Consider the following 24,214-nt stretch of genomic DNA (forward strand, 5'->3'; position numbering starts at 1 on the left):
CCTTTACTGAAGTTGTATTAGATGTCACACAGTGTATTATTCGTTAATCGGTGTATTCGATGTCACACAGTGTATTATTCGTTAATCGGTATATTCGATGCCACACAGTGTATGATACATGAACCATTTTACTCGATGTCAAACAGGTCATTATTCATGTAAATTTCAGACATCGAGTGCATTATACACTAATCATTGTATTAGATTTCACATATTGTATTACACACTAATCGTTGTATCATATGTGTGTATTGCACACTAAATGCTGTAATAATTGTCACACTGTATTACACACTTATCATTGTATTAGATGTCACACATTGTATTGCACACTAATCGTTGTATTAGCTGCCGCATATTGTATTGCACACTAATTGTTGTATTGGATGTCACAGATTGTATTAAACACTAATCGTTGTATTAGATGTATCATATTGTATTACACACTAAGCGTTGTATTGGATGTCACACATTGTATTACACATTAATTGCTGTATTAGATGTCACACATTTTATTACACACTAATCGTTGTATTAGATGTCACACACTGCATTACTCACTAAGCGCTGTATTAGATGTAACACATTGTATTACACACTAATCGTTGTATCATATGTGTGTATTGCACACTAAATGCTCTAATAATTGTCACACTGTATTACACACTTATCATTGTATTAGATGCCACACATTGTATTACACACTAATCGTTTTATTGGATGTCACATATTGAATTACACACTAATCTTTGTATTAGGTGTATCATATTGTATAACACACTAATCGTTGTATTGGATGTCACACATTGTATTACACATTAATTGCTGTATTAGATGTCACACATTGTATTACACACTAATCGTTGTATTAGATGTCACACATTGTATTACACATTAATTGCTGTATTAGATGTCACACATTGTATTACACAATAATCGTTGTATTAGATGCAACATTGTATTATACACTAATCGTCGTATTAGATGTCACACATTGTATTGCACACTAATCATTGTATTAGATGCCACACATTGTATAACACACTAATCGCTGTATTAGATGTCACACATTGTATTACACACTAATCGCTGTATTAGATGTCACACATTGTATTACACACTAATCGTTTTATTAGATGTCACACATTGTATTACACATTAATTGCTGTAATAGATGTCACACATTGTATTGCACACTAATCGTTGTATTAGATTTCACATATTGTATTACACACTAATCGTTGTATCATATGTGTGTATTGCACACTAAATGCTGTAATAATTGTCACACTATTACACACTTATCATTGTAATAGATGCCACACATTGTATTACACACAAATCTGTGTTAGATGTCAGACGCTGTCTTATGCTTAAATTCAGACCTCGGACATTAGCTCCATGGAGGCACGGCTTTCAGGGTTTGAAGAGTTTGCTATGAGGAGTTATGTATTGTACAACGATGGTTCGCAAGAGCAGCTTTAGATGAGGTAGACGGGGTTCACAAGGGTTAAACTGTACATGTATATCCCACTTGTAACAACATTACGTGTAATCACTTTACCGACACATGATAAATGTCTTCCTTGGTATAATCTACGTTTAATATAATGAAAGGAGTGTGGAAATATTATTTCTGTCGTTTTAGCCAACATTGATAACATCTTATTAATATCACTTTTTAAGAAATCAGAGATGCAATTTATGAAGGTTTCTTTCAGATGTGTAAGATAGTCCATGACATATTAATCGATATAACCAGAAACTACTTGATAAGATACCAAAGATATTTACTCTGCGAGATTGTGTTTGTGAATGAAACACTCAGTTGAGTAGATTAGACAGGGTGGTTTCCATGTGGATTCCAGAGAAGCCTATGCCCCCAGTATCCAGTGTCATGGAGATCTTGTGGGTAACATCCTAACATGACGCCCATGTATAGATGACACCAGGATGGAACTAAATCTTACTGACTTCATCGACATAGCACTGACACTTCCACAAGTCAACCGAGATTAAAGTATAAAATTACTGTAAAGTCAGAAACTGAATTCTTCCCTTAAAAAGGCCACTAAAGCCCAACACATGATGACGCTGTCATCGCAAGCGCCAAGCAATCTGTAATTTGTGCGTTGGGCGTTCTTATGGATGATCATCATAGAACATTGATATGGAATGTATGAAAGCAATTCACCTTTACGAATTTACGTACATAGAATAGTTCTTGTGTTTTGCTTGTAATAATGATCACTTCCTCAAGTATCTCCAGCAGAAAGGGATTACTCTAACAACCAGCTTTTGGGGCGGATTAGGCGTCCGCTCGGCACGCCGAAGACCCGGGTACGATTTCCCACATGGATATAACATGTGAAGCCCATATCTGATGTCCCCCTCCTTGATATTGTTGGAATATTGTCGGATTATTGCTAAACGCATCTTAAAACCATACTCACTCACTATAAACCAGATTTCGAGAATAGTCCTCCCTTTCGAAGGTTTGAGAGGTGCGCAGCTGATTTCAGGAAGAGAAGAAGAGAGAGCCGAGAAGACGATCAGATGATCAAAGGTCATGTATATCTTCAGTTGCCACCACAAAATCAAATGGTGATAATACACAATCACTGATTATAGATTATCGACAACTCACCACGTGTCACAGCAAATGCAGAAGCATCTCTCATAAGAGAATACAGATCATTTTGCGGAAACAATTGTTTATGAAAAGGTTACGACACGCGCGGTTCAAAGGTTTGTGACTTCCTGATCAGAACTTTGACGGTTCAAAGGTTTGTGACTTCCTGATCAGAACTTTGACGTTTCAAAGGTTTGTGACTTCCTGATCAGAACTTTGACGGTTCAAAGGTTTGTGACTTCCTGATCAGAACTTTGACGGTTCAAAGGTTTGTGACTTCCTGATCAGAACTTTGACGGTTCAAAGGTTTGTGACTTCCTGATCAGAACTTTGACAGGTTCATCACGTCATTCTGAAGCAACCTCAGGTGATTGTGTTGTGCGACTAGTATCTATGGATGAGTCAGCACTATCAACCGGACAAAAACATCAGTGACAGCATTGGTAACGTTTAATGTTTCTTCCAAAGAAGGCGATGTCTGTTACATCAATTGGCAAGATGATGTCCGGTACTCTGGTATTTCAAAACTACTGTTGGACAACATCCCGAAAGGTCAGACCACTAATGGCCAGTGTTTTACCAATATGCTTAGATAACTGCATGAGAGTATCGAGGTTACATGTGGTGACATTTCACTGGAATTGTGTCGTTTTACAACCACAATGCACCTGTTCACAAATCTCCTATTACCATGGCCACAGTGCATGACTGTGGCTTAAACGCATGACAAACCGTCCTATTCACGAGATTTGGGACTGTTATATTTCTACTATACGCAACGTAAAGAAAGAACTTTCTGACAAGCCTTGTGGAATGAGTGAGTGAGTGAGCGAGATTTGCGAGATTTGAAAGGTATCTCAGTTACATCACATAATGTCAGCCAAAGGGACACAACTTTTCAGGACGAATTGCGGCGCCTAAGATGTGTTTGACATCCATGCCCCCTTTCTTCATCGCAGAAAAAACATGATTAATTACCACAGGTGAGATCGAGGCACGAAGCAAGGTTCAGAACTGTCAAGCCACCCTCATATTCAGGCACGTAGCTAGGCACAGAACTGTCAAGCCACCCTCATGCCCAGGCACGTAGCAAGGCTCAGAACTGTCAAACACCCCTCGTAGCCAGGCACGTAGCTAGGCTCAGAACTGTCAAGCCACCCTCATGCCCAGGCACGTAGCAAGGCTCAGAACTGTCAACCCATCCTTATGTCCAGCCACGTAGCTAGACTCAGAACTGTCAACCCATCCTTATGTCCAGGCACGTAGCTAGGCTCAGAACTGTCAACCCACCCTCATGCCCAGGCACGTAGCTAGACTTCTCAGAACTGTCAAACCCATCCTTCATGTCCAGGCACGTAGCAAGGCTCAGAACTGTCAAGCCACCCTCATGCCCAGGCACGTAGCTAGGCTCAGAACTGTCAACCCACCCTCATGTCCAGGCACGTAGCAAGGCTCAGAACTGTCAAGCCACCTCATGTCCAGGCACGTAGCAAGGCTCAGAACTGTCAAGCCACCCTCATGCCCTGGCACGTAGCAAGGCTCAGAACTGTCAAGCCACCCTCATGCCCAGGCACGTAGCTAGGCTCAGAACTGTTAAGCCACCCTCATGCCCAGGCACGTAGCAAGGCTCAGAACTGTCAAGCCACCCTAATGCCCTGGCACGTAGCAAGGCTCAGTACTGTCAAGCCACCCTCATGCACAGGCACGTAGCTAGGCTCAGAACTGTCAACCCATCCTTATGTCCAGCCACGTAGCAAGGCTCAGAACTCAAGCCACCCTCATGTCCAGGCATGTAGCAAGGCTCAGAACTGTCAAGCCACCCTCATGTCCAGGCATGTAGCAAGTCTCAGAACTGTCAAGCCACCTTCATGTCCAGGCACGTAGCAAGGCTCAGAACTGTCAAGCCGACCTCATGCCCTGGCACGTAGCAAGGCTCAGAACTGTCAAGCCGACCTCATGCCCAGACACGTAGCTAGACTCAGAACTGTCAACCCATCCTCATGTCCAGGCATGTAGCAAGTCTCAGAACTGTCAAGCCACCTTCATGTCCAGGCACAAGGCTCAGTGAACTGTAGCAAGGCTCAGAACTGTTAAGCCACCCTCATGCCCAGGCACGTAGCAAGGCTCAGAACTGTCAAGCCACCCTAATGCCCTGGCACGTAGCAAGGCTCAGTACTGTCAAGCCACCCTCATGCACAGGCACGTAGCAAGGCTCAGAACTGTCAACCCATCCTTATGTCCAGCCACGTAGCAAGGCTCAGAACTCAAGCCACCCTCATGTCCAGGCATGTAGCAAGGCTCAGAACTGTCAAGCCACCCTCATGTCCAGGCATGTAGCAAGTCTCAGAACTGTCAAGCCACCCTCATGCCCAGGCACGTAGCAAGGCTCAGAACTGTCAAGCCACCCTAATGCCCTGGCACGTAGCAAGGCTCAGAACTGTCAAGCCACCCTCATGTCCAGGACGTAGCAAGGCTCAGAACTGTCAAGCCACCCTCATGCCCAGGCACGTAGCTAGACTCAGAACTGTTAAGCCACCCTCATGCCCAGGCACGTAGCAAGGCTCAGAACTGTCAAGCCACCCTCATGCCCTGGCACGTAGCAAGGCTCAGAACTGTCAAGCCACCCTCATGCCCAGGCACGTAGCAAGGCTCAGAACTGTCAAGCCACCCTCATGTCCAGGCACGTAGCAAGGCTCAGTACTGTCAAGCCATCCTCGTGCCCAGGCACGTAGCTAGACTCAGAACTGTCAAGCCGACCTCATGCCCAGACACGTAGCTAGACTCAGAACTGTTAAGCCACCCTCATGCCCAGGCACGTAGCAAGGCTCAGAACTGTCAAGCCACCCTCATGTCCAGGCACGTAGTAAGGCTCAGACGTGTCAAGCCATCCTCGTGTCAGTAGCTGTAGGGAGTTACACACCTCCTAGATTGCAGACCGAATAAACAAACTAAAGCTTGTGTGATTTTGTGAAACATTTAAGAGTTTAGCTTAGATAGCATCGAAATTTAGGATCCTTTTGTATGTTTGTGGAAAGGGAACAATTCATGCAGTCGTCTTTTCGCAAATATAATATTTCACCATCGGATAACCAAATATTCGTGGCACAAAACATAAAGTGGGTGTACTAAGTGAGAATCGTTCTATCTTAATTTTGCTCCAGTGTTAATGATTGTAAATCTTTAGTTTACTGCCGTAGTTTGAAATAAATACCCACTTCATCAGAGCAAGGCATACACACTGACATAGCTACGACATCACAGAGAAACCGATCCCTACCAGTCTCCATAAAACATTAAATGTAAACATGATGGTGGGGATAATCCTACTTGGAGAAAGTTGTACTGGAGGGCAGTGAGTTTCAGTAGGGTTTCAACAACGTCTAAGGCGGGCAATGTCCTAAAATAGGTCGATTAACATGACATTCCTGTTTTTTGTAGGCATGAAATAAGTATTATAAAACTGCAAATACCGTGACGATGTAGAAGTAGCACCCCAAACTTTTAACTCTCACACCTGTTGCCAAATAGCACGGACTGTGTGCATGACGCTTGGTCGTGGCAGTGGTGTAAGCATTCAAGCAACGCAGTAATATGACGTCTTCATGGCTACAGGGTATTTGGTCATCTCGGTAACTTACGCCCTCTTCTTGAATGACAGGCTGTAATTACAAGGACACCGTGGCACATATATATCCCTATCAGACACAAGGACAGTGTATGTGTAAATATATGTATAAATGCTCGAGGTAATAACCGGGTTCTCGTGTACATGATTAACACTCCAGAGGATTGGCCAGAGGGAGCGAGTGGGACAGATTCTTTAGTATGTGCATAGTTACATGAAACTCACAAGTAAGGAGTTTGTCCTGGAGGCTGTTGCTTTAATTGTAAGTGTTTGGTGTAGACTTTGGTCCCCGATCCTTTAAAGATTAACATATCGATGACGCCGTATGCTTGCCTAACTATGCAACTGCAAAGATAATAAACTGCCCATGAGTATGTGTGTACGTGGGTGTGTTTTATTGTGTGCGTGTGTATTTGTATGTATTAGTGTTCGCATGTGCGTGTGTACGTGTGTCTGTGTGAGGCATTGATTTATACGAACCACTAAACTCCCACAAGCTATAAACACTCCTGGACAAGAGTAGCATTAGGTAATCTGGAATCTCAAAAATGGATGTCGTCTTACAAAGAAATCCAGATTTTCTTCTTGCATTACCGTTAGTGATATTCAATGAGCGTTTCGACTTCGCGAACGTGTCAGTTAAGAATCCATCAAATTGTTAGTCAAGGGAAAAACTTCAGTTGCTGAACTATCGCTGAACAGGAATATTTTGGCTTGACATTTCCATTCGATTTACAAATTTTGCCTCTTACTGTGCCCAAATGTGATGTGGGAATTATCCGCACGTTCGATTTCCTGTCTGGGAGTTGAGCAGAGCCATTTTGTGAAAGCGCAATAAATAACACTGGCGACCATACAAGTAACTACTGTACAGTGAGTTAGTCAGGCACATGATGTAATGCTTGAATAACATTTGTTTAGCTCCAACAAAGCATAAAAATATTCACGATTTTAAAAAATTAAACTCTTGAAAATGTAATTATATAATATTAGGTCAGATACTGTTCAGAAAGATATGTTCTTTATTCACTGTCTGGTCAAAAGCCGTTGTCTTATTCACTCTCTGGTCACACATTATGGTTGTATGATATCTCTGGACCTTTCAAACCTTTTTAAGGTTTATATTTGGTCTTGGATAATTATAATACCTAGAATTTGTTGTCGGGGAATCAGCTTGGGACCGCAACACCTTCAAATAACAGGGAGAAGCATCTATTTCTGGTCACTCTTTTATTCGGTGCATTTCAAGAGTCATTTACATTTCATAATAAAACATCAGCAAACAATGGACAATTCATACATTCTGAGAATCATGAATTAAGAATTACATGACCCTTACTGACAATGCATCTTGCAATAAACAATTGCAAAGATAACACGGAAGTGAAGACACTTTACGTGATGTAGCGCAGCTGAGAAAAATGTGTAGAAAATGATGAGGTAACGCTTCAGTAAGACACGTACTACATGAATCATCAATTACTAAAATAATCTTACACGTTTATGGAGAACGTATAGTATGACCAGAAATTATTGAGAATTTTAGGAATATGTTTAATTGGATTTCCAGTATAAACAACCTTGACCAGCTATCAAGTGTTTGGTTTCATTCAAGAGAGACAACTCTGTTAATCCTTTTACATTAGTTTGTGAAGAGTTATCCCCCTTTGTTTACTTGCTAGCAGACGACATTTTCAGTGATCCTCAGTATGAATGATTTAGAGATGAAGTTGATTTTAGAGTATTATAACAAGGACATCAGATCAGCTAAAGTGATTTCAAGTAGAACAGGCATCCCTTTGTCCACTGTTTATCGTGTTTTGAAAAATATTGCAAATGGATATGGCATTGAGCACCAGGGAGGCGCAGGTAGGCCCAGAAAAATTGACTGTCGGTGACAGAAGGCGGCTTGGTATTCTTGTTTCTAAAAACTAACGAAGGAGTTTAGAAAACCTATGGCTGGATATGATTGATAGAGGAACTGTGGCTGTCTGTAAGGAGACAATTAGAACTGAGCTGCATGCAATGGGTTGGCAGAAAAGTCGAGGAATTCCATCACCGATCATGGAACCTGAACAAAAGGAGCGAAAGTTGAACTGGTGCTTACAACATAGAAGTTTTAACTGGGACAATGTGATTTTCTCACATGAAAGTTCTGTGTGCAGGGCTGTTTCCTAATACACTGAAATTCTGGACCAAACAAACTGAAAAACCTTTGTATCAGCGCCAAAAGTACAGTCCGAAATTTAACGTGTGGGGTGGCATATCTGTGTTAGGGGCAACGCCCCTCTGTTTATTTGAAGGGAATATGAACAGTGAACGGTACACAGATATTCTCGAGGGACATTTACTTCCATCTGCTCACGTGTTCTATGGAAATTTGGGGATTTTCCAGCAGGACAACGACCCAAAACATCGTTCAAAGCATTCACAGGCCTGGTTTCGGACCCAAAATATGACATTATTAGATTGGCCAAGCTTTAGCCCTGACCTAAATCCAATAGAAAATGTTTGGGGACTTATGAAGGAAAGTGTCAATAAGAAAAATCTGACAAATATTGCTGAAATGAAAGAAGACGTGGTCCAATATTGGGACAGCATGGACCACGACTTTCTAACTTCTTTGATCAGTAGTATGCCCCGCCGCATTGAAGCCTGCATTGCTGCCCATGGTGACTTGACAAAATACTAACTGTTCATCTGTCTTTGAATCTGGATTTATGTTCTGCTAATATTCACATTTAATACGTGAGTAATGAGTGAAAACAATAAAAAAAGTTACAATCTTTTTAAAATTCTCAATAATTTCTGGTTCTATTGTAAATGTAAATTACTTTACTACCGTTGTCTACGTCCCAACAGAATACAACTTAAACAGAATGATAATATTACACAAATGATAAGATTACACAAATGAATAATATGACCAATTCATGATCTAGACTATCGTCAATTACTAAGGATTATATGCCGAACGTTATGTTATTGAATGAGCACAACGTATGAACAAAACAACAATGTCTATGTGCGCTGACGGGTTTTGCGTGTACAGTGGAGTTAACTCGCATGATATGCACATTGTTTGTGCATCACGGCACTTGTGCTAACATTGTTTGACACAACTCATTGTTGAAGACTTCATTCAAGCCATGGCCTACACACATTAATTGATCCAGGGTAGCATAAAACATTTGAATTATAGACACATATTAATCATTTAAAAATACATTGAAACCTGGTCAAACGTCCTGGTCGTTATTCACTGCCTGGTCAAACGTCCTGGTCGTTATTCGCTGTTTGGTCAAACGTCCTGGTCGTTATTCGCTGTTTGGTCAAACGTCCTGGTCGTTATTCACTGTCTGGTCAAACGTCATGGTCGTTATCCACTGTCTGGTCAAGCGTCATGGTCGTTATTCGCTGTTTGGTCAAACGTCCTGGTCGTTATTCGCCTAGTGGTCAAAGGTCATGGCCGTTATTCAGTGTCTGGACAAAACTCATAATGTTACATGACAGTTGTTCCGAGCGTAATGGTCAACTGCTGTCAAAACACATCTAGCTGATATAATATCAATGGACGCACTTGGGGATTAATTACTTGTCTCACACTTTCTGAGACGGTGATATGTTGTCCGCGATCGTTTTGGCGCTTGCAACTCATTTATCTTCAAACCGCAGATGATATAAGAAATTATTAGCGCTTGAAGTGTCGATATGTTGTTATGGCCCTATTTTTCAATTTGGGTCCTCAAGGAATCTAAACCGCTTCCACCACCGTACACTAAGGTCATGGCCAATGACGATCGGAGTATCATATATCTTAAACAGCCGCATGGAACTTCTGAAGACGCACCTTTTTCACCGCAAAAAGGGAAAACAGAATCAGTGACCGCCACGATCCCCATCTTATCTTTCACATCAGATTACTACCGCGGAATATCCAGCTTCTCTCTTCACTGAATGTGGAAAAACAGACTTTCTAGTTTTATGGTTCGAGTTTCATCGTAGCCCGAAAATTAAAAAAGATCAGTTTCGTAGTCATTGAAAGTTGGAAGCATTGCCTGTTAAGACGGGGGTTTAGTGCTAGGTTTAGAGGTTAGTGCTAGGTTTAGAGTTTAGTGCTAGGTTTAGAGTTTAGTGCTAGGTTCCGACCTCAGGTTCCAGGCTAATGTAGCAGCGGCGACTCCTCATAGTCGAGGTGAAAGCGAAACATTTACCTCATTGCTCATGTTGGTTTCAATGTATTAACCAGCACATCACGAACCAGTTTTAAAGCTACCCAAAGCCAAATGCATACATAATCTCTTTTTGGTATCAATCAAGGTAGTTAGTTTTTCTTATGTGAGTTGCATTCCCAACAGGTTGCATGGGGATGTCGTTGCAGTAGATGTTAGTGTGTAAGGTGTATGCTACAGAAATAAACTCTCGAACGAATTGCAGATTTAGGATTCAGATACACATGTTTTTGCTGCGGCTACTGAATGAGAATATTGCTCGGATTCAACAACGTGTCGACAACACTTAAAAGCGCTCGTAAAGCTAGGAAATGTCATAAACAGACTCGTTTAACATGTAACGGAACGCTCAGATGAGTTTGTACGTTTGAAATGATTGTAAACTGCAAATATCGTGACGATGTATAAGTAACACACACAACTTTTAACGTTCACAACCCTTGATCAATGGATGCTGATACTTGAAAGGAGGTATCCATTCAGTCGGTAGATACCGATACATTCTACTCAATCTGATCCGTATATTACCTTACTGCCTAGCTCCAAGTAGAGTGCAAGTACCAAGCCATTGGCAGCAATAGAATAGCATGAGATAGGACTGACCACCTGAAGCTGACGTCGTCAGTTGGCGACACTACGGCGATAGTGTAAATGACTTAATGCTACAAACACTGTTCCACAGTAGGTATTAATGGTAGACGAGAATAAGAAATATGCTGCTTAAAATTGCTTAACACAATGGTGTGCTTTATAGGCTTCCTTGACTTTGTCATCTGGGATACGTACAGATACACCTCGACGAGGAACCAACACGTTAGTGAAGTCTTGTGCGGCATGTTGGGCTTTCTTCATACATATCTCATTAGTAATTATATATGGGGATACAAATTATATCGGCGGAAATTCTAAGCCTGTTTCGACATGCTTGTTGACGTATTGACCTGGACAATCGTAAACAGTCAGTATCAACATGTACCAAGACAATACAACACATGTCGGGAAGAAAATACATGTCTCAGGGGTCTTGGCTTTCAGGTGGCTTGCCAACCAGGCCCCGTGTCCCGTGTATACAGGTATCTTTGTTATAGAGTGTATATAATTCATGTCCCCATTGCTATAAAACAGTGTTTGGTGAGGCGAAGCGATGAGATGCTAACAATGCAATCACTACCTCCTGCACATGCGGGCCACTGGGAGATTCTGCACATCACTGCGTCTCAATTTTCTAACGCCAGATCAATGGCAGAATACATAACAATCAACATGGATTACAGATATGCATTAAAATTACATAAAACGTATCATTCTGTTCGTTGTCAATACTTCTGTTTACGCCGCAGTGCATGGTACGTCAATACCCGAGGTTTAGAAGTGACAGACATTATCTAGTTAAAATCCTCACTGACATCCCTTACAGTGAGGAGTCAAAGCTGGACATATCATCACAAGACTGATGTACCACCACATGACGTTTCTATTATATATGCACGTCACTTCATTAAATAAAGTTGTCTGCAGTGGGCTAATGTATATTTTCAGATGTTTGCCCAGCGCAGTAATATTCGCAACTCACCAGCACTAAATTATTTGTTACTCCAACGTTCCAACTTTTACGTACATTGATGTTTGATGGTGTGGTCATTAAACTGCGGGTTCCCAGTGTATGACGGCGTTCATGGTTTAACTATAAGTCATGATTAAGGAGAGCCATTCAAACTATCGACTGCTGACGTTGCTGAAATCAGCCTAAACTACCACGGGGGATGGTCTATTTTATTACTAACTAACAGGGACTGATCGATATGATAAGAAGGGAAGGCCAAACATGGGTGTCAACATATTCAGTTATTACAAAACCTCTGAAGCATTAAGGCGAGATAGGTGACTTGGCTCTGCGATACATTACCGTACAGCAATACAACCAAAAAATATACACGATTTATCACCAATTTCCTTATCACTATACAAAATGTTCATGATAAATTAAACGTTTAACTCAGTTGCCTTGCAAGAGAGTCCTTTGCTTAATTTTCTTGTCAATATGAATAAAAACAACTTAATCGATTGCATTAAGTCCGTCTAAAGGTACTATCTATATAAAACCTGATGGGCAATATCCTAATTACGCCTACAGGCTGGTGTTGTTCAGAGACACCCTCTAGTGACACAAGCAACCTAGAAATAGGCTCATTGAAGGTAGTCTGGTCAATGAACACCCTAAGCCAGTACTGTTCGTCGAGCGAGAGGCAGGCATCGAGCAACGGTTAAGTATTGATCCGGGAATACTAGGCTCGGCCCACATATATCTCTCATTGGCCAGTGCGTCCAGTGACAAGTCTCCTCTCCGACCACTCACGCCAAACTCCTTTTCCTCAACTTGGCTTCTGCAAGAGAACATCAGAAAGCAGTCCTTGTCGTCTAGAAAAACTTCTCATAAGCCTTTGAAAAGGTTCTTATGTACTCCAAGTCTGTATTAACCATGAGGGTGTCTGAAGCTTCTTTTCAATTTCTACATCCTCTGAAATCAATCAAGTAAACGGTTTTGCATGGTTTCCAATTCTGTGAGCATTACATGACTGACCAAAAAACTGAAAATTGGTTAAATTGATGTTTTCTGCTTTCACAGTATTTTTGTTTTACTTTCAGATTGTCAAGACATGGGAGCAATGTTACAAGGGACGTGATGATGTACTGCAAGTTGGTTACCCCGCAATGTGACTGATGTGACCTCAGTGTTGCAGAGAGGCACAGAAGGCTGGATAACACAAGGGATTAGAGCATCCTCTCACTCCAAACATGTTCTTTCATGTCCCACGAACGTATGTGTACGTGTGATGGAAGAATTCCTATTTAACTCAACTCCAACCTATTCGGATAACACTACCACCAACTCCACTTCCTCAGGTGATGGGGTCATCGACCTTAAAGTAGCCATACCCGTGGGGCTAATTCTGGGGCTAATAGTGGTCATGACTGTATGTGGCAACGTGCTGGTGCTGCTGGCTGTGTTTGTCAACTCTCACCTCAGAAGCACCACAAATTATTTCATTGTTAACCTGGCAATAGCTGATCTCCTCTTGGGTACAACAGTTCTGCCCTTTTCTGCAAGTCTGGAAGTTCTAAGTTTCTGGGCTTTTGGCCAGGTATTCTGTGATGTTTGGGCCGCAATTGATGTGTTGTGTTGCACGGCCTCGATCATGAGTCTCTGTGTGATCAGTATAGATCGGTACATCGGGGTGACCCGACCGCTTCAACACTCTACCATCATGACAGAGAAACGTGCCGTGTATATCATCCTGCTTGTATGGATACTCTCAGTGACCATTTCCATAGCTCCTCTCATAGGTTGGAAGGAACCTCCGGATTCAGACCCAATGGTGTGCAACGTCACCACACAGCTAGGATATGTGCTGTTTTCTGTATCTGGTTCATTTTACATACCAACTTTCATCATTATGGTTGTGTATATACGGATATATAGAGAGGCTGTTAAACATTCAAAATTTTTGTCAACAGGGGTAAAAACTTCGAAAATAGATGAATGTGAGGGAGTGACGTTAAGAATTCATACGGGTAAGAGCCCTCAAACCCCTTCCCCAATGTACCAGAGTAGCAGCTCCAGTGAACACTCGGAGGGATCGGGTCGGAAAGCCGCCTCGCGACTTACATTAGCAGGAAGGATTGCCAAGTTTAAAAGAGAGAAAAAGGCTGCCAAAACGTTGGGGATTGTAGTAGGGGTGTTTATTTTGTGCTGGTTCCCCTTCTTCTTCGTCTTGCCTTTAGGTGAGTATCTCAATGCGATTCTACTTTTATTTGTCGTTTTCAGATAAAGATGTGTTGGTAATGACTTCATGTTGGATGTTATCTCGCGTGACATTCAGACGTGTCTGTCAGACCTGTCCAGCTGACGTTATCTCGCGTGATTCTGAACTCACAACAGAAAATTTGTTATTTATAGCATCCTGTCTCTTTCCCTCCCGTGAATGCCATAACCGCATAACACATTTCACAAAGGAGCGATCGGTGATGATATGTGTGCATTCTAAGTCTATGGTACATTACACGACTTACGATACAGCTCAGAAATATCGGACTTATCACCAAGGTAGTGTTATTCCAAATAAATACTTGTGAATCTATCACACAAGACATCCTTCATCGAATCGCATAAATCATATAATCTTTGAAAGAGACATGGAACTACACTATAGTACAATGTACCACCAAGTTTCAGGATTGTATTCAGGTGAGTCAGTCATGGAGCGTCAGTCAAGTGGTGCAGGTCTAGGATAGCATGACCACGACCATAACACCGACAAACCAAGGAACATATTGGCAAGTCCATCACCCAATCCTAGCACTTTATCATGTTTTGTTAGTTCAGTTATCCAAGTTTTAATGTTCAATCATTTTGGAGTCTTCCCCTCAAGAAAAAATGTAATTAAAGTGTCCGAATACTTTAACATCATACTATGCAACCTGTCACATGATAAAAACAACATTTGCCCATGATGTATTATCCAACTCGCTGATTCGGAGTCTCACGAGGTACGTGCGGCATTGTGATACAATTTGTAGCTTCATTAGATATAAGTTATTGCGTTCTTGCCATCTGGCGGTGTGTTCGTTTAAGTGCTGGAACGAGATGTTGTAAGAGAAACTAACGAAGTAGTACGATTATCAGACGGACAGATGAGCGTCAGCGGGGTGACAGGAAATTCAATATTGCGACAGATGGGCGTTAACTTGGGATACCAGGGATAAAGCAGAATAGCAGTCGTGATTTATACAAACAATGTGAGATATGAATTCAGCGCAAGCAATGTTTGCACAGACATATCTCATTGCTCATTTCAAATAATGGACGATTTAGCGAGTAGCAGCATGCATTAAGCAGAGGAACAGGTGATTTAGCGAGTAACAGTGTGAATTAAGCAGAGGAACAGGTGATTTAGCGAGTAACAGTGTGAATTAAGCAGAGGAACAGGTGATTTAGCGAGTAACAGTGTGAATTAAGCAGAGAAACAGGTGATTTAGCGAGTAACAGTGTGAATTAAGCAGAGAAACAGGTGATTTAGCGAGTAACAGTGTGAATTAAGCAGAGAAACAGGTGATTTAGCGAGTAACAGTGTGAATTAAGCAGAGAAACAGGTGATTTAGCGAGTAACAGTGTGAATTAAGCAGAGAAACAGGTGATTTAGCGAGTAACAGTGTGAATTAAGCAGAGAAACAGGTGATTTAGTAACAGTGTGAATAAGCAGAGGAACAGGTGATTTAGCGAGTAGTAACAGAGGTGGTGATTTAGCGAGTAACGGTGTGAATTAAGCAGAGAAACAGGTGATTTAGCGGTAACGGTGTGTAATTAAGCAGAGAAACAGGTGATTTAGCGAGTAACAGTGTGAATTAAGCAGAGAAACAGGTGATTTAGCGAGTAACGGTGTTAAGCAGAGGAACAGGTGATTTAGGAGTAACAGTGTGAATTAAGCAGAGGAACAGGTGATTTAGCGAGTAACAGTGTGAATTAAGCAGAGAAACAGGTGATTTAGCGAAACAGGTGCAGATTTGATTTAGCGAGTAACAGTGTGAATTAAGCAGAAAAACAGATTTAGCGGTAACAGGTGATTTAGCGAGTAACAGGTGTGAATTAAGCAGAGAACAGGTGATTTAATAACAGTGTGAATTAAGCAGAGAAACAGGTGATTTAGTAACAGTGTAAATTAAGCGAGTAACAGTGTGTAAATTAAGCAGAGGAAACAGGTGATTTAGCGAGTAACAGTGTGAATTAAGCAGAGAAACAGGTGATTTAGCGAGTAACAGGTGAATTAAGCAGAGAAACAGGTGATTTAGCGGTGTGAATTAAATTAAGAGAGAAACAGGTGATTTAGCGAGTAACAGTGTGAATTAAGCAGAGTAACAGGTGATTTAGCGAGTAACAGTGTGAATTAAGCAGAGTAACAGGTGATTTAGCGAGTAACAGTGTGAATTAAGCAGAGAAACAGGTGATTTAGCGAGTAACAGTGTGAATTAAGCAGAGCGAGTAACAGTGTGAAACAGGTGATTTAGCGAGTAACAGTGTGAATTAAGCAGAGAAACAGGTGATTTAGCGAGTAACAGTGTGAATTAAGCAGAGTAACAGGTGATTTAGCGAGTAACAGTGTGAATTAAGCAGAGCAACAGGTGATTTAGCGAGTAACAGTGTGAATTAAGCAGAGGAACAGGTGATTTAGCGAGTAACAGTGTGAATTAAGCAGAGAAACAGGTGATTTAGCGAGTAACAGTGTGAATTAAGCAGAGAACAGGTGATTTAGCGAGTAACAGTGTAAATTAAGCAGAGAAACAGGTGATTTAGCGAGTAACAGTGTGAATTAAGCAGAGAAACAGGTGATTTAGCGAGTAACAGTGTGAATTAAGCAGAGGAACAGGTGATTTAGCGAGTAACAGTGTGAATTAAGCAGAGAAACAGGTGATTTAGCGAGTAACAATGTGAATTAAGCAGAGGAAACAGGTGATTTAGCGAGTAACAGTGTGAATTAAACAGAGCAACGGGTGATTTAGTCGAGTAGCAGTGTGAGTTAAGCAGACTGACTGACTGACTGAGTTTGGTTTTACGCCGCTTTTAGCAATACTCCAGCAACATCACGGCGGGGGACACCAGAAATGGGCTTCACACATTGTGCCCATGTGGGGATTCGAACCCGGGTCTTCGGCGTGACGAGCCAACGCTTTAACCATTAGGCTACCCCACCGCCCCGAGTTAAGCAGAATAACAGGTGATTATGTGTGAATTAAGGAGAGGATCAGGTCCCCCACAATCTGTGTAAGGGGCATGTTAGTGGACAGGCGGCCACACCAATGTACGTTTAGCTTTTCGTCAGAGATAATCAGTGACCACCTTGGAACGATTGGGGTCTGTTATTGTCATCTTGTCGTTGAAAATGTCCTTTCACAATAAGCAAATAAGATCGGCTCTAATGTGTGACAGCGCCCCAAACCATGACCCTATCATGTTAAAGACTCGGGTGTCCTGGCTCACCTCTACGTCGCCAGAACGTTAGTTGCCATCTTTGTATCCTAGTCAAAGCCTTGCCCCGACTGTAAACATGGAGTAACAACATTGATGCTCAGCCCATCATAGGCGTTGGCCAGCTGAACCCAGTCTTTGCCGCCTTTGGTAAGCTGCAGCAAGACGCTTTACTTTCAGGCGGGCAGTACAGAGCCGGGTTTAGTTACTGACTGTGCAGTTGCACCACGCGATGATCATACATACGATGTGAAATTTCATTGACATTGCGTTAAGATGCAACACGACTATGTGAATGCAAACCACAACGATAGCTCCTGGACTAACGCTAGTCTCTGGCAATATATTTTAACAGAAGCAAGAAACTCTTTTATTTGACAAAGAGACCCAGTGAGGTGGGAAATCAGAACGTAAAGAAAGTCTAGACTCACTTCAAACATTGGGTGTAAGGGAGAATAACATGGTTCAGGGATTGTTGGACAGACTCCGATCATTTGTTATCTTAACCTTTATCGAAAGATGAGTAACACAGATGAATGAACAGATTAGAATATAAACAGAACGTATTATATTTATTCTGCCTTATCTGATGATATTCAGCAGTGAGAACTTTGACAATAACCATGATTGGGGACATGGCCGTGCTGCCCAGGAAGTGATCAGTCCTCCTTTGTCCTGGTCAAGTGGTGTTTCTAGCTTGACCAACAGTTGGGAATTCAGTCAGTATTGTTCATCATGCTATTGCGGACGCGAAGACTTCGGTTATACGTCAAATCTTTTCACAGTTGATGGTGCTGGGAGTGTACCACAATGGTGTCTTTGAGATCAGCCTTGGCGTTGAGGACCAGAAACTCAGAAGGGCTTGACTAAATTATCTTTCTGGTATCTTTCAATGGTTTCCCATTTGATTGAGACATGTGTTGTGTCTAACGGATACTGCCATATTTCATAGCACATGTAACACAGCTGAGCACTAGTAAAGTGAGACATTAAGCAATCCATCCTTCGTTGTAAACTGTTACCGTGACATTAAGCAATCCACCCTTCGTTGTAAACTGTTACCGAGACATTAAGCAATCCACCCTTCGTTGTATACTGTTACCGTGACATTAAGCAATCTACCCTTCGTTGTAAACTCTTACCGTGACATTAAGCAATCCATCCTTCGTTGTATACTGTTACCGTGACATTAAGCAATCCACCCTTCGTTCTATACTGTAACCGTGACATTAAGCAATCCACCCTTCGTTGTAAACTGTTACCGTGACATTAAGCAATCCACCATTCGTTGTATACTGTTACCGTGACATTAAGCAATCTACACTTCGTTGTAAACTGTTACCGTGACATTAAGCAATCCACCCTTCGTTGTATACTGTTACATAAACATTGAGCAATCCACCCTTCGCTGTATACTGTTACCGTGACATTAAGCAATCCATCCTTCGTTGTAAACTGTTACCGTTACATAAAGCAATCCATCCTCCGTTGTATACTGTTACCGTGATATTAAGCAATCCACCCTTCGTTTTATACTGTTACCGTGACAATAGGCAATCCGCCCTTCGTTTTATACTGTTACCGTGACATTCAGCAATCCATCCTTCATTGTAAACTGTTACCGTGACATTAACCAATCCACCCTTCGTTTTATACTGTTACCGTGACAATAGGCAATCCACCCTTCGTTTATACTGTTACCGTGACATTAAGCAATCCACCCTTCGTTGTATACTGTTACCGTGACATTAAGCAATCCATCCTTCGTTGTATACTGTTACAGAGACATTAAGCAATCCACCCTTCGTTGTATACTGTTACCGTGACATTAAGCAATCCATCCTTCGTTGTAAACTGTTACCGTGACATTAAGCAATCCACCCTTCGTTGTAAACTGTTACCGAGACATTAAGGAATCCACCCTTCGTTGTATACTGGTACCGTTACATTAAGCAATCCACCCTTTGTTGTAAACTGTTACCGTGACATTAAGCAATCCACCCTTCGTTGTAAACTGTTACCGTGACATTAAGCAATCCACCCTTCGTTGTAAACTGTTACCGAGACATTAAGGAATCCACCCTTCGTTGTATACTGGTACCGTTACATTAAGCAATCCACCCTTTGTTGTAAACTGTTACCGTGACATTAAGCAATCCACCCTTCGTTGTAAACTGTTACCGTGACATTAAGCAATCCACCCTTCGTTGTATACTGTTACCGTGACATTAAGCAATCTACCCTTCGTTGTAAACTGTTACCGTGACATTAAGCAATCTACCCTTCGTTGTAAACTGTTACTGTGACATTAAGCAATCTACCCTTCGTTGTAAACTGTTACCGCGACATTAAGAAGTCCATCCTACGTTGTATACTGTTACCATGACATTAAGCAATCTACCCTTCGTTGTATACTGTTACCGTGACATTAAGCAATCCACCCTTCGTTTTAAACTGTTACCGCGACATTAAGAAGTCCATCCTACGTTGTATACTGTTACCATGACATTAAACAATCTACCCTTCGTTGTATACTGTTACCGAGACATTAAGCAAACTACCCTTCGTTGTATACTGTTACCGTGACATTAAGCAATCCACCCTTCGTTGTATACTGTTACCGTGACATTAAGCAATCCTTCGTTGTATACTGTTACCGTGACATTAAGCACTCTACCCTTCGTTGTATACTGTTACCGTGACATTAAGCAATCCGCCCTTCGTTGTAAACTGTTACCGCGACATTAAGAAGTCCATCCTACGTTGTATACTGTTACCATGACATTAAGCAATCTACCCTTCGTTGTATACTGTTATCGAGACATTAAGCAATCTACCCTTCGTTGTATACTGTTACCGTGACATTAAGCAATCCACCCTTCGTTGTAAACTCTTACCGTGACATTAAGCAAAACCATCCTTCGTTGTATACTGTTCCGTGACATTAAGCAATCCATCCTTCGTTGTAAACTGTTACCGTGACATTAAGCAATCCACCCTTCGTTGTAAACTGTTACCGTGACATTAAGCAATCCACCCTTCGTTGTATACTGTTACCGTGACATTAAGCAATCTACCCTTCGTTGTAAACTGTTACCGTGACATTAAGAAATCTACCCTTCGTTGTAAACTGTTACTGTGACATTAAGCAATCTACCCTTCGTTGTAAACTGTTACCGCGACATTAAGAAGTCCATCCTACGTTGTATACTGTTACCATGACATTAAGCAATCTACCCTTCGTTGTATACTGTTACCGTGACATTAAGCAATCCACCCTTCGTTTTAAACTGTTACCGCGACATTAAGAAGTCCATCCTACGTTGTATACTGTTACCATGACATTAAACAATCTACCCTTCGTTGTATACTGTTACCGAGACATTAAGCAAACTACCCTTCGTTGTATACTGTTACCGTGACATTAAACAAAGCCCTTCGTTGTAAACTGTTACCATTAAGAAGTCCTCCTCGTTGTATACTGTTACCGTGACATTAAGCAATCCGCCCTTCGTTGTAAACTGTTACCGCGACATTAAGCAATCTACCCTTCGTTGTATACTGTTACCGTGACATTAAGCAATCCGCCCTTCGTTGTAAACTGTTACCGCGACATTAAGCAGAGTCCATCCTACGTTGTATACTGTTACCGTGACATTAAACAATCCGCCCTTCGTTGTAAACTGTTACCGTGACATTAAGCAATCCATCCTTCGTTGTAAACTGTTACCGCGACATTAAGGAGTCCATCCTTCGTTGTATACTGTTACCGTGACATTAAGCAATCTACCCTTCGTTGTATACTGTTACCGTGACATTAAGCAATCCACCCTTCGTTGTATACTGTTACCGTGACATTAAGCAATCCACCCTTCGTTGTAAACTGTTACCGTGACATTAAGCAAAACCATCCTTCGTTGTATACTGTTACCGTGACATTAAGCAATCCATCCTTTGTTGTAAACTGTTACCGTGACATTAAGCAATCTACCCTTCATTGTAAACTGTTACCGAGACATTAAGCAATCTACCCTTCGTTGTAAACTCTTACCGTGACATTAAGCAATCCATCCTTTGTTGTAAACTGTTATTGGACATTAAGGAGTCCATCCTTCGTTGTATACTGTTACCGAGCCATTAAGCAATCTACCCTTCGTTGTATACTGTTACCGTGACATTAAGCTATCCATCCTTCGTTGTATACTGTTACCGTGACATTAAGCAATCCATCCTTCGTTGTAAACTGATACCGTGACATTAAGCAATCCACCATTCGTTGTATACTGTTACCGTGACATTAAGCAGTCCATCCTTCGTTGTATACTGTTACCGTGACATTAAGCAATTCACCCTTCGTTGTATACTGTTACCGAGACATTAAGCAATCTACCCTTCGCTGTATACTGTTACCGTGACATTAAGCAATCCACCGTTCGTTGTAAACTGTTACCGTGATATTAAGCAATCCACCCTTCGTTGTAAACTGTTACTGTGACATTAAGCAATCCATCCTTCGTAGTATACTGTTACCATGACATATAGCAATCCATCCTTCATGGTAAACTGTTACCGAGACATTAAACAATCCATCCTTCATTGTAAACTGTTACCGTGACATTAAGCAATCCATCCTTCGTTGTAAACTGTTACCGTGACATTAAGCAATCCATCCTTCATGGTAAACTGTTACCGAGACATTAAGCAATCCATCCTTCGTTGTAAACTGTTACCGTGACATTAAGCAATCCATCCTTCGTTGTAAACTGTTACCGTGACATTAAGCAATCCATCCTTCGTTGTATACTGTTACCGTGACATTAATCCTTCGTTGTAAACTCGTGACATCCATCCTTCGTGGTAAACTGTTCCCGAGACATTAAGCAATTCTCCCTTCGTTGTATACTGTTACCGTGACATTAAGCAATCCACCCTTCGTTGTATACTGTTACCGTGACATTAGGCAATCCACCCTTCGTTGTATACTGTTACCGAGACATTAAGCAATCAATCCTTCGTGGTAAACTGTTACCGTGACAGTGAGTTTGCAACCCCTTAAAGCACGTGGTGGCCGTGTTGACAGGAAAATTGTCACTTAAGTCCCTCGAGGATTTTGAAATCGTTGACAGAAATGTCATCGACTACCCTTTCCGATATGTCCTTTCCAAGCTAACAATTTAACGTTATGCTTTCGTTGTTACAACGTTATTCTGTGGACTCCTATCTACGTCGCCACAAGCTTAAACCTATTTGATGCTAACGTGTTTTACATTGTCTAACGTTCTATTCTACCATGGATACGTGAAATGCTCGAATTTGATTGGTCAATCAATAAAATCAGACGGTATCAATTTGGATTGAAAATGCGTCTGATTTCAAGGCGCTTCACTGCGAACGTATACAACACTACCGCACTAGTTCAGCTTGGCCACGAACATGACTAATATCAACACAACAGATTGACGTGATGGAAATGCTGATGAAACATTTATTAAAACTCGAAAACTACAATTATACGATTTCTCCTCCACAATTATTAGGGAACCTCACTATCATAATTATTACCTTCTATTATAAAAATATTCAAACTGAATTACAGTACACAACCCCAAACATAAACAAACAATATCTAACATATAAATCAGAAAACCTTGTAAAAAATTAAAAATACATCCCTATTTATCCCTATTTGTGCGGCAAAACGTTCGTAAACATTTACCTACCTGGTAAATGGTATATTTGTTTCCGTTTAGAATGAGAAATTCGCAAGATAACGGTCAGGCGAAACACAAAATTTAGGCCACTCATACTCCATCATGTCCCGTTGCATCGTTCAAAATGTCAAAAATTGAACCACGAGAATTCCGCTCTCTGCCACCTTCCCCGCAAGGCTGCCACTGCTATGTTCGTACACTTTGAAAAGCTTGGCCACAATCCAGTCCAAAATGATGAGAACAATGTTCCAAGGAATCCCAAGTTAGTCGCATGTACACAAAGCAGCACTGTGACTCTTTTGTCGCATGCGGGGGTGGAGGCAGGTACGTGAAATCATGATCGACACTCGCCGGTCATAAAAATCAACAGTCTTTGATGAGTTACAGGTCATAGGTCGATCAGAAAAGGATGTTTTCTTCGATTCTGCAGGGTTCAGGTTCGACAGTCAGTCAAGTATTTTCCACTGTCACTTCGAATTTCAACCTTTCGCAAAATGTAAACACTGGCTCGTCCGCCATTTCAAACTGTTGCGTAACTGTCTACTTCCAATAAAATAAGTAGGTCAGACGAATCCATTATAGTGTGGCCAGGGGGGTACAGTAACACGGCACACAAAACAATAGGCTGGTTTCGGTCGTATGGAGTTATGCTTATAAAAACCAAGCTCTTAGGTGTTACATTATTGTATTGAATAAACAGTAGTTTGTTTTCTTTGGACAGAATATATTTTGTGTTGCAATGTTAACAAACATACGAACGGCACCTACCACTCCCTTCACAGACGAGTTCAATTCGCCTTCTCGTCCCATGCCGGATTACGCCGTGTCTTCCGCAGGACGAGGAAATTCGATGTTAAATCGGTTATGGTAGAATGGAGATAAACATACTGTGTTTTGAAATTAGATGAATGTTAGACCGAATTGATAGTCTCTAAATTTCATTTGAGGCCGAACGCGTTCGGCTTCAAATGAAATTTAGAGACTATCAATTCA

The 24,214-nt window shown here is 41.5% G+C and overlaps 1 protein-coding gene across 3 annotated transcripts in view; it reads left to right on the top strand.

Annotated features, from left to right (window-relative positions):
* LOC124278528 (alpha-1A adrenergic receptor-like) overlaps nt 1–24,214 on the top strand; it is a 201,604-nt gene that overhangs the window by 129,805 nt on the left and 47,585 nt on the right. For all 3 annotated transcript variants that reach the window (XM_046714257.1, XM_046714254.1, XM_046714255.1), the window contains exon 3: nt 13,136–14,272. In XM_046714257.1, the coding sequence (XP_046570213.1) occupies nt 13,324–14,272 (949 nt within the window). In that variant the 5' untranslated portion in view covers nt 13,136–13,323. The remainder of the gene's footprint in view (nt 1–13,135; nt 14,273–24,214) is intronic.

The sequence above is a fragment of the Haliotis rubra genome, unplaced genomic scaffold (genome assembly GCF_003918875.1).
Source record: "Haliotis rubra isolate DU_JTF1 unplaced genomic scaffold, ASM391887v1 Scf239, whole genome shotgun sequence".
NCBI classification, from domain to species: domain Eukaryota; kingdom Metazoa; phylum Mollusca; class Gastropoda; order Lepetellida; family Haliotidae; genus Haliotis; species Haliotis rubra.